Here is a 10,924-nt window from a genome sequence, read left to right as displayed (position 1 = left end):
TTATGTAGATCAATTCTTTTTTTTTCAGATCCTCACAGTTCTTTGCCATGAGGTGCCATGTTGAACTTCCAGTGACCAGTGTGAGAGCAATAACACCAAATTTAACACAACTCCTCCCCATTCACACCTGAGACCTTGTAACACTGGGGAGGGAAAATAGCTCATTGGGCCAGATTTGGAAATGTTCACTTAGGGGTATACTCACTTTTGTTGCCAGCGTTTTAGACAATAATGGCTGTGTGGGGAGTTATTTTGAGGGGATAGCAAATTTACACTATTATACAAGCTGTATACTCACTACTTTACATTGTAGAAAAGTGTAATTTCTTCAGTGTTGTCACATGAAAATATATAATAAAATATTTACAAAAATGTGAGGGGTGTACTCACTTTTGTGAGATACTGTACACACACAATCCCTCTCTATGAAGAGTATTTTCATTTCCTGTACATGAATTTAGGTTAGATCACACGTACAGTTTCAGTCATCCATAGCACCAAATTAGGCAAAATTAGATCTGGGATATATTATGGGGCATCTTACCCGGGCAGACCTTCCCACTTGGCACTCTCTCAGCTGTCTACTGAAACAATCTTCATAACTGCAGCACAGAAGCTCAACAACTCTTCTCTCAACAAAACAAGGGGACTTCAATTTAAAGCCAAACTGAACTTAAGGTTTAAATCCACTAAACAAAAATGTGTGTAAAATCTTGAAGTTAGTTTTCCTTGAAAAGCTAGTTACACACAGCAGTGGTCTTCAACAGCATGCAGACAGTGGGCAAGCTTTTCCCCTCAAGCAGTGGCCACTTTCTAAATAAGAAAACTGATGGGCTTTCCACTTCTTATGGTGGAACATATTTCAGTGGGTTTAAACCAACTCAGCTGGGCTTTTTTGTTTTATTCCCCTCATGCTCAGTTGATGCCCCTCCCAAAAACCAAAAATAGCAAAAAACACTTTCCACAAAATGGATTACAGACATAATAGAACCGTTTACCAAAAACAAATCAGTTCCAATTGACTTGTTTTATTTGCATTAGATTTGCATTACAGTGTTTATGAGATTACCGGATCTATAACAAAGTTCATTATACTTACCAGGAATATATAATTTTTTTTTTTGGTTTACTGCTGTTTATTGAAGTTTGCATTTTGGGATTACAAAACATATACATACTGTCAGCCAATTACATCGAGATACCAGGCCAAAATCTTTGCGTATCCTATGTTCCATGAACATTACATCAAGTTGTTCTTTTCTTTACAGAATGCACAGGAAAAAAAACTCAATGTCAATTTACAAGCCAAAAAGATTGCTACTTTTATGGTCCTTTTTCATGAAAAAGATAAGAAACAAAAATTTTATATAAACAGTTTATTTAATCTAAACAGCAACACAGACAGAACGCCATATAAACACAAAGGAAGTGATGCAGAAGCAAGTTTGCTGACTGTCTGAGGCGCTAGGTTGCAGAGAATGGCAGCCTAGTCATTGAAAGACCTTAAAAAGGAAAATTTAGGGGCAGGGAGGGGGTGGAATATGACATTGCATTCTGTGTTTTTTTTTTTACTACAGCCAGCTAGAGGCTAGATATAGTTCTAAACATTTTAGAGCATGCCTGCATCGGATAGCAAAGGAAAAAACTATAGATTACTAGTGGATTTATAGAAGTATAAAAGTTTATAATTTTACAGCAGTTGAAATACTGACATCAATATTAAAATAAAAGCAAGTTTTACATCATAACAATCAAAATACAAAAAGACGGAAGGAAGAGACCCTGTATGAAAAAACTGGGGGGAAATATTCAGCAGATTTAGAACTCTATACAAGTGGCGAAAATGGAAAATGGCACACATAACCCCCTCCCCTAAGTGACTTTTTGTATATAGCATTCAATTTTGCAAAAAAATTTTGTTTTTGTAAACAAGTTCTTGCCAAACCAATCCCTTCCTTTTTATGTTCTGTTTTTTTTTTCTTTTTTAAAGTTTTTATTGTAAGATGCCACACGGTTGACTTATGATGGAGCAAACTTCTTGGCTTGTGCTCTGACTCTTTTTTCATATTCAACTCTGTTTTGGCTGAAAAAAAAAAAAAAACAAGTATTATTAACAGCATGTGTTTGGGTATATATTTCCAGTTTACCGCAAAAAAAAAAACCTCAGGTCCACAGATATGGATGCCAATATGGCCGAATTTATCCTGAATCTGACAGTTCCTACTGTTCCCTTCACATCCACAGTAATCCACCCCTTCCCCCTACACATCCAGAGTAAACCACCGTACAATTAAGAAGTAAGCAACCGCACACCAACTTGAGTAGAAAATGATAAAAACCATCTATTGTAAATCCATAACGACAAGCCAAAGACAGGAGGAAAAGAAACGGTTGACACGTTTCACAAAATTATATTCGCTTAGTCATAACCGTGAAAAAGTAAACCACCCCTTCCTCCTACACATCCACAGTAAACCACCCCTTCCCCCTCTTAGAAATAACCGGGCTTGTTTGTAGGTACTTGGGCAGAGGGACTGCATTACCTCCATAATGGAAACAGGAATCACTAACAGGAGAGAGAGTGGAATGATGGGAAAGTGGATTGTTGGCCTATGTATTTTTATTAAGTATATGGTATAAGCAGTAGCCATAGCCTGAGATTTGGTGCAGATAGAATTTAACCATTTGCTGAATGTCTTATAGTCCGCTGTGGGCAGAATTATATATATATATATATATATATATATATATATATATATATATATATATATATATATATATATATATATATAAATAAATGCACACACACACATACATACATACATACACGATTCTGCATTTCCGCTGATTAGTAAAACAAACCTGGTCTACGTTCTGACGGGGGGCACAGTTAACCCTTTGATCACCCTAGATGTTCAACTCCTTCCTAGAAAGTGCCATTAGTACTATGACCGTGCATATTTTTAGCACTGATCACTGTATTAGTGTCACTGGTTCCCACAAAGGGTCAGTGTCCGCCGTAATATTGCAGTCCCATTACAAGTCTTCAATCGCCACCATTACTAGTATTAAAAAAATAAAATAAAAAAAAAATCCATAAATATGTCCCATAGTTTGCAAACACTATATTGATTGCATATATATGCGTATTGGGATTTTTTTTAGCCAAAAAACACATAGCAGAATACATGTGGACCTAAAATTTGTGAAGAAATTAGATTTTTACAATTTTTTAATTGGATATAGCATGAAAAAAAAAAAAAAAAGTCCCCCCCCCCCCCCCTTTCAAATTGTTTTTGTTTATAGCGCAATAAAATAAAAAAATAAAACACGCAGGGGTGCACAAATACCACTAGAAAAAAATCTATTTGGGGCTGGGAGGGAAAGGATAGATTTTTTTGGGTACAGTGTTGCATGACCACGCAATTGTCAAAGTAATGCAGTAGTGTATCGCAAAAATGGCCTGGTCATGCAGCTGGGTAAATCTTCTGGAGGTCAAGTGGTTAAAGGCTGAATATCACTTCTCTACAGCGTGCACATGCACTTTGTAAGTTTACAATACTAACTTTCCAAACAAGTCTTACTAACCAGTAAATTGTGTATGCCTCTGCTTGAGCTGGATCTTGTATATTTGGTTCATTTAGAAGTTCTTGTATTCCTAACAAGATCTGTGGAGAGATTGGAAGTATTAAATACAAAATATGTGACAAAGCTGGTAAACAGTCAGTAAAATGTTACAGTCCTACCTGTTTAATTGTGATTGCTGGCCTCCAATCCTTATCTTCTTCTAAGATAGACAGACACACTGTGCCTGAAGGATAGACATTTGGGTGGAATAAAGGAGGCTCGAATTTACCTGTATATAGACAAAAGTTTTAGATTACCCCATACGTCTTAATGGAGCCAATCAATGTTTTGTGTATCTTGGTAGGAAAGTCATTGTAAAGATGTACAAAGCCCAATGGAGTGTGAGCTCAATCAAGGGACACAACTTCAAGGGTACACAATTTTATTTTTATTATAGCCTCTGGCAGTATATACACAATTGTACACTACTTAAAATGAACATATTTGCAACAGATGGGTTTTAGAAAAATACTGAACATTTTGTTCAAACATTTAGAGTACAATTTGAGACAAAGCAGCAGGTATAGCTTTTGTGTATTTGAAAATATTACATACAATATCCATGGCAGAGGAGGGTCTTTGATAAAGCCAAGGAGCAATTCAGTTTAGTCACCATTAAAGGATAAATTCACCTTTAAGATAAAATAAAAAAACTGCACTTTTTTTCCCCTGCAAAAAATAAGTGAATCAGGGGTGAAATGTTGGAATCCTGCAGACAATCCCTGAAGCTTTTAGCTCGTATCTGCATACCGGTTGGCTGTTGACATCCTGTAAGCTGATTAGCGACCTCACAGTCTATCTTCAGAACTACAGTAGCCTAATGGGCCATACACACTAAGATTTTCTGAAGACTTTTTCCTTCAGATTTACCTTTTCTATGTAGTGCAAGGGCCTGCCAGATTGCATACAAATTGAAAGTGTTTAGGTTTGACCTCATATTATATGGTTTTGGTAAGTAAGTCTGTGTATGGCCCTTTAGTCACACTGAAAGCTGCAGATTCTCAGTCTTTGAGAGAACCAGCCAGCATCCTCCCAACTTCCGGCTCACACAGCTGATGCCAAGACTGACAGATTGCGCTTGCGGTTTTCCCCAGTGTTCCCTTGCCCTGAGAATCTGTCAACATTACATGCCTATTGTACTGGATACCCTGTGAGTGCATAACTTGCTTTTGGGTTTGATTTTGTAACAATACTGCACTATAGGTGGCTTTGCGCTTCTCTCCTCCCGTTATTTTGCATTCAGAACCACAAGCAGTGGTGGCGGAGGCTGTTGAAGCATGTTATATGTTCCACCCTAAATATGGGTGGAACATGTTCCAAAAGAAGAACTTCTCCTTTATATAGTTTATATCTAGTCTGGAGCAAAGGTAGGAGTCAGGCAAAAAATTTAAAGAGCAAATAGGACAGAGGAGTATTTTAATAAAGGACAGATTTACAACTCAGCATATGTGACATTCCCCACAGGTTAACCTCCTTAGCAGTATTCCCAAGTGTGGCTCGGGGTAACTTTCAGTTCCAAAAGCGGTAACCCCGAGCCATACTCGGGGATTACCCCGGATTGTTACTCACCTTCCCTGCGCTCCCCCCCCCCCCCGTCCTCCTCCCCACACTCTCTCTCCCTGCTCTGTGCACGGCTGATTGCTGGCACTTTCCTTCCGGTTCCCTTCCCTGCGGGCGTTGTGACGCAGGGGGGTGGAACCAGCGGCAAATTCAAAAGCGTAAATACACAAATGACATGATGCAAAGCTGTGATCCTAACGGATTACACTGTATCATGCCATTTCAGCACAGGATTGCACCTGGTGACTTTTCCAGTGCCCTGCCTGTGCTTTTACAGTGCTTTGTGCCTAGAAGATTTTTAAATGACCAGGGCGTCCAAAAAGTGTTTTATGCGCAAAAGCGCTTTTAGACAAACTGGAAAACCGCGACAGCGAAACGATAACGAACTGAGCGATAGCGATTCGTGGGAAAATTCGTCATCAGGTATGGAAAGTAATGACAGCGATGATTCTGATGTCTTTCTGGCACATCGCTCTGTTGGAAGAATCATTGATATACTTCCCAAATTCCACAAGCTATGTGCCAGTAAGAGACATCAATGATTCTTCCAACAGAGCTATGTGCCAGTCTCAATTTTTCAGGCACAAAGCACAGGCAGGGCACTGGAAAAGTCACCAGGTGAAATCCTGTGGCATGATACAGTGTAATCCGTTAGGATCACAACTATGTATCATGTCATTTAGTGTATTTACACTTTTTAAATTGCCACCGGTTCCACCCCCTGCATCGCAACGCTCGCAGGGAAGGAAACCTGAAGACAGGTGCCGGCATCGGCCAAGCACTCAGCGGGAGGACAGCGGGGAAAGGAGTTTTAAAATGTAAAACAATAGATTTCCATGCAAAAGAATGTACCGCATTTAGCACAGAAATCCTGACATAATCAGACCGCCAGGGAGGTTAATCTTCCTGATGAATGTATTTGTGTACAGTGAATGATTCACCACCACTGCATGTCACATTTAGGGTTTTATAAATATGCCCCTATAAAAAAAAAAAAAAAAAGGAGGACTGGGTTGGGAGATGGGGTAGAAGGTAGAGCACAATACTTCCCATTTGTTACTATAGGGAATGGTTCTTAAAAACATACTTTAAGCATCTTGGTCTCCAAGGGGGGACATATCAAATCCATAGACTTAAAGTATTAAAAATTGTATGTAAAAAGGCAAAATTTTTTATTTTTATTTTTTCAAAGCTTTGAAGAGAATTTGGAAGGACCCATCCATTTTTGCGGTCTGTGTCCCATTAGAAGGTCTCCCTTTACTTCCGGGCTCAAAATGACAGGAAGTGAAAGAGGAAAAGACCTCTAAAAAGTAAAGGAGTGTCCCCCTCTTGTCACTGAACAAGGCCTTTTGGTTTTAAATACACTTTACCAAACCAAGGACACCTGAGCTTTGCTGCCTATAAAAGAGAAAGCAAGGGAACAGGACCCTGAAGAAACACCCAGTGACAGCATATAAGGGCAGAACAGTTATTTTTACAGACACTTAGCCAGTAATATGCTTCCTGTCTTAGGGCAGCTCCTGTATGAGGAGAAACAAGACCCCCTTGGACAGCAGCGTTTTGGAGAAGGTAGAGTTAGAAGGACTTTCCATAAGACCAAACCAATCCATCAGTGTTCAAATGGTTTGCATCAACCCTCTAACTTTCACTTTTGTTGCAAAGCTTGGTCTGATAACAGAAGTTGAAAAACAACAGGACAAGATAAGGTGGGGGGGCTCAACCACCATGCGATCCAATTTTGGCACGGACCCAAAAAAGGGTCCTGTGCGTTTGTGCCGGATCCGATGCAAATTCAGCCATACTATCTGTATGGCTAAATTCACATTGCACAGACATCACATGTTTTTCAGAGCAGTGCTCTGAATCACATGCAATGTCTGCCATTGCAGATGTGTGAACCGAGCATGAAAGTTGTAGACGCCGGTAGATTTTAACAAATGTTATGAACAATTTAACTCTCCATCAACTAGCTGGGATTCAACCTGTGCAGGTGTCTGTAACAGACCAACTTCTTACTCTGGCCCTTACTTCCCCGAGTTCTCAAATCTCTAACTTGTAAAGGTCTTCAAACTAATTTCCCCCCCCCCCCCCCCCCCCGAGTCATTTAACCTCCCAATACTTTTTTTTTTTTTTTTCCCCTGCCCTAATAAAGGCTTTAGAGCATCCCATAGATAGGGGCCCCATTATATTCAACTTCCTCTTCTACGCCCAATCCTAAAAAAGGGCATTCGTTAACTTTAAGACCAGGCCTTTTCTGGAACTTTTTGGGTTTACAAGTTTAAGCTTGGGTTCACACTACTACGATTTCAGACATTGCACGTGATTCGCACCGCATTGTATATTCCGCCAGGTGCGGGAGAGAAAAGGTGCGGAAACCTTTTCCTCCTGAAGTGGAATTGAATCGCATGGGTGTTCACACCCTTGCAATCTGATTCCTGTCCAAATTCACAGTTTTCACTGTGATCTGATATGGGGGTATCAATAACTTTGTGTTGACACCCTCAGCGGTTCGCAGAGGGCTGTGTAAACTGCCTGCAGGGGAGATGTGATGCTGGAATCCGCACATCACATATGTGTGAACCCAGGCTTAATTATATACACCTACACACACACACACACAGACAGACAGACAGACAGACACACACACACACACACACACCTTCTCCTAGCAGAGACCCTAGAGAATAAAATGACAATTGTTGCAATATATTTAAAAAAAAAATAAAATAAAAAAAAAAAAACAAGCAATACACTTGGATTAAAATCTCTCTATATCCAACATGTCATATAAAACTGTGCACTACTCCCTCCCACCGCTTCCGAAAGTTGTCCTGTGGCAAGGCCACCCGCAAAGCCACTTTTTATCTTACAGAGAACTGGCCAAAGTAAAAAAAAAAAAAAAGAAAAAAAAAATAAAAATACTGAGGTTATGGCAACTAGCTGCTGCCATAACCCCAGTATTTAACGCCAAAGTAACAACATATTTTTACTATTGCCTGGTCCACAAGTGGTTAACCTGAGATAAGCAGTTTCGAGTTAGAGGGGGCACTTATTCATCCAAAACCCCGTAAGGTTGAAACAATTTCAGATCTCAAACAGCAAACATTGTGGATCACAGCATCCTGCAAAAATGGATAGCAATCTCAAAAGATGGCATCCAGCCAGGAATCCACCAGCGACACCACATACAGAAGAGATGCCCAGCACTGCTACAAAGGGATATGTAAACCAGTGATGACATCACTAGCAAAGGGACGTTGAAGCCAGGACCAGATGAAGAAGTGGTTCCGGCAACAGAAGGAAGCCAGGACTAGATGCAGACGTGGTTCTGGCAACAGAAGCCAATGCTGTGCACACCTAAAATTAGGGGGGGGGGGACATCAAAACCACCAGATTGCACAGGAACAGGCTGAATTTGCCTCTCTTCTGCATAAAAAGGCAGCCTGGAAGCAAATGCTGGTGGTGTCAAGTGTTGGCCCTTACCAAGCCGTGGGGGCAAGATCTTGGCATGGGCACACCTGCCCACCCAACCAAGGCACCCTCCAGTCAATAGGGATCCTGGGATCAGAGGGGGACCACTGACCAACTGGTACAAGGAAAAAAAAAAAAAAAACATTTTGGTGTACTCCTAGTGCGCAAAAAAATCTCTCAATGCTGTTCTGGGGAAATGGCCAGCTTTTGCATAGTGTATAAACCTCTCCTATCCTACAAAGAGGCTCAATGTACATGAAAAGTTATCCCAAAGCAGTTCAGCTGTAAAAGTAGCCATAAATCCTAACTGAATGACATTTAGCTTGCTTAAGCACTGTATCAAACAATTGCTTTATTTCCCTTTGAGATTGTTAGACATTTCTTCTTCTTTTACTGCATATCCATATCCCGATTTCCAGCAGCCCTTATTTCATAGTAGAGCTTCACGAAAAATAAAAAAATAAAAAAAAGCAAAAAGCCTCCACCAAATGTTTATTAACATTGTTTTAAAGAGGAAGTAAACCCTCCTATGCAACTCCTACCTATATGTACTGTAAATATCTCCTAAACATGCACCGTTTAGGAGATATTTACCCGACATGCAGCCAGTGACATCACTGGCGCATGCGCTCTGAAGGAACGGGCGCTGGTGCCATTACTTCAGAGCCCCGTGCCGTGACCGTCGGCTCCCGCGCGGGAGTGACGTCACCGCGGCTCCGGCCAATCAGATGGCCGGATGCCGCGATCCCGAAAGACGGGCGACTGAACATGTCGCCCGTCATACAGCTAAGCGGGCGGCACGGCGGTGGCTCGTTCTAAGGCAAGTATTTCATAATGAGCTAGTATGCGATGCATACTAGCTCATTATGTGTTTTTCAGATTGAAAAAAAAAATAAAATAAATAAATGTATGGGTTTACAACCTCTTTAAGGCTACTAGATAACTATAGACAATGCTTTACAATGTATCATTTTGTTCTTTTAGATCAAAGGAATGAACTTCCCACCTGTAAGCGAGGGCAGTTTAACCTCCTAAAGACCAAGTCTTTTTCTGACACTTGTTGCTTACAAGTTAAAATCAGTATTTATTGCTAGAAAATGACTTTGAACAACCAAACATATTTTTTTTTTTTAGCAAAGACCCTAGAGAATAAAATTGTGATCTTTGCAATCTTTGTCACACTGTATTAGCGCAGAAGTCTTTGAAACGCAGTTTTTTGGGGAAAAAAAAAATAATTTTAAAAAATTTTAATGAATTTTAAAAAAACTAAACCGTAAGGTAAGCTCAATTTTTTTGCTTAGTGTAAAAGATGTTACGCCGAGAAGCGTGATCCTTATTCTAAGCAAAAAAAAAAAAAAAATTGTGTTTCTCATTTTATCCAGAATCGTGCAACTCTGCTACATGCCTTTTCTCAGTTTGGGTGTCCAATCATAACAGTGATTCCCACATAACTGTGCTAAAAGGGCCACTTGTAGTCTTCATCAGAAGCCTGTGTGACAACTTGAGAGTCCAAATGGAAGACCGGGGCAGATCGCTTTCACCCCCATAACAGGAAGCACTTCGCATTTAAAAAAAAAAAAAAAACCCACAAACTTACATTTCGGAGGTGAGGAGGGATAATCATCCTTAAACAGCATCCGAAGTTTAAATAATCCTCCTTCCCAAGGGGTCTGCAGGGCACAGGAAACAAGCAAACATTTAGAATAAAAATAATGGTTAGTGACCTGTATGAAAAAAATCGCTCTTCCCCCAATACAGCAAGCTGTGTCAGTTAAGCCCCGTACACACGCAACGATTATCGGCCGACCAATCGTCCGTCTTTTGTCCAGAGTTGTGTTTTGTTGGTTGGAATGTGCCTAGACTACACACGAATTTTCTCGCCCAACAAAATTCTACTTCAGAAGTGATGTCATGTGTTGGATTGCTTTCTTTGTGTACGTTCTTCACTGAGCATGCCCAGACTTGCTCATCAGATTTTTCCCTGTCGAAATCTGTACTGACTGCACGAAAATCGGCCGCTGTGTTGACGGCCAACAAAAATTTTATAGTCTGCACACAAGATTTTTTTTTTTCGGCTGAAAAGTCGGAGTTGGTTGTCGGAAGCATCATACTAACAAGCCGAAAATCGGCAGATCGGTCGGACGAAAATTCCCTGCCAATTTTCGGCGCGTGTGTACGGGGCTTAAGAGTGGTCAGTTGAACGTTACTGAAGCAAAGCACAGTAGCACTAATCGCAGACTTGTCAGCTCTGCTCTGAATAGGGTTC

General features: G+C 40.4%; 1 protein-coding gene across 1 annotated transcript in view; it reads right to left on the bottom strand.

Annotated features, from left to right (window-relative positions):
• Nucleotides 1–1,361: 1,361 nt before the first annotated feature.
• The window catches only part of UBE2I (ubiquitin conjugating enzyme E2 I), a 44,447-nt gene continuing 34,884 nt past the window's right edge, over nt 1,362–10,924 (bottom strand). Inside the window, exons 4-7 of the mRNA XM_082260566.1 lie at nt 10,256–10,328; nt 3,747–3,856; nt 3,589–3,668; nt 1,362–2,083 (exon numbers count right to left, since the gene is read on the bottom strand). Of these exons, the coding sequence (XP_082116692.1) occupies nt 2,020–2,083; nt 3,589–3,668; nt 3,747–3,856; nt 10,256–10,328 (327 nt within the window). The 3' untranslated portion in view covers nt 1,362–2,019. The remainder of the gene's footprint in view (nt 2,084–3,588; nt 3,669–3,746; nt 3,857–10,255; nt 10,329–10,924) is intronic.

Source organism: Pelophylax lessonae (assembly GCF_965119305.1).
Source record: "Pelophylax lessonae genome assembly, chromosome: 6".
NCBI lineage: Eukaryota > Metazoa > Chordata > Amphibia > Anura > Ranidae > Pelophylax > Pelophylax lessonae.
Note: the sequence above shows the minus strand (reverse complement) of the source record. Positions and strands in the feature narration are given on the sequence as shown.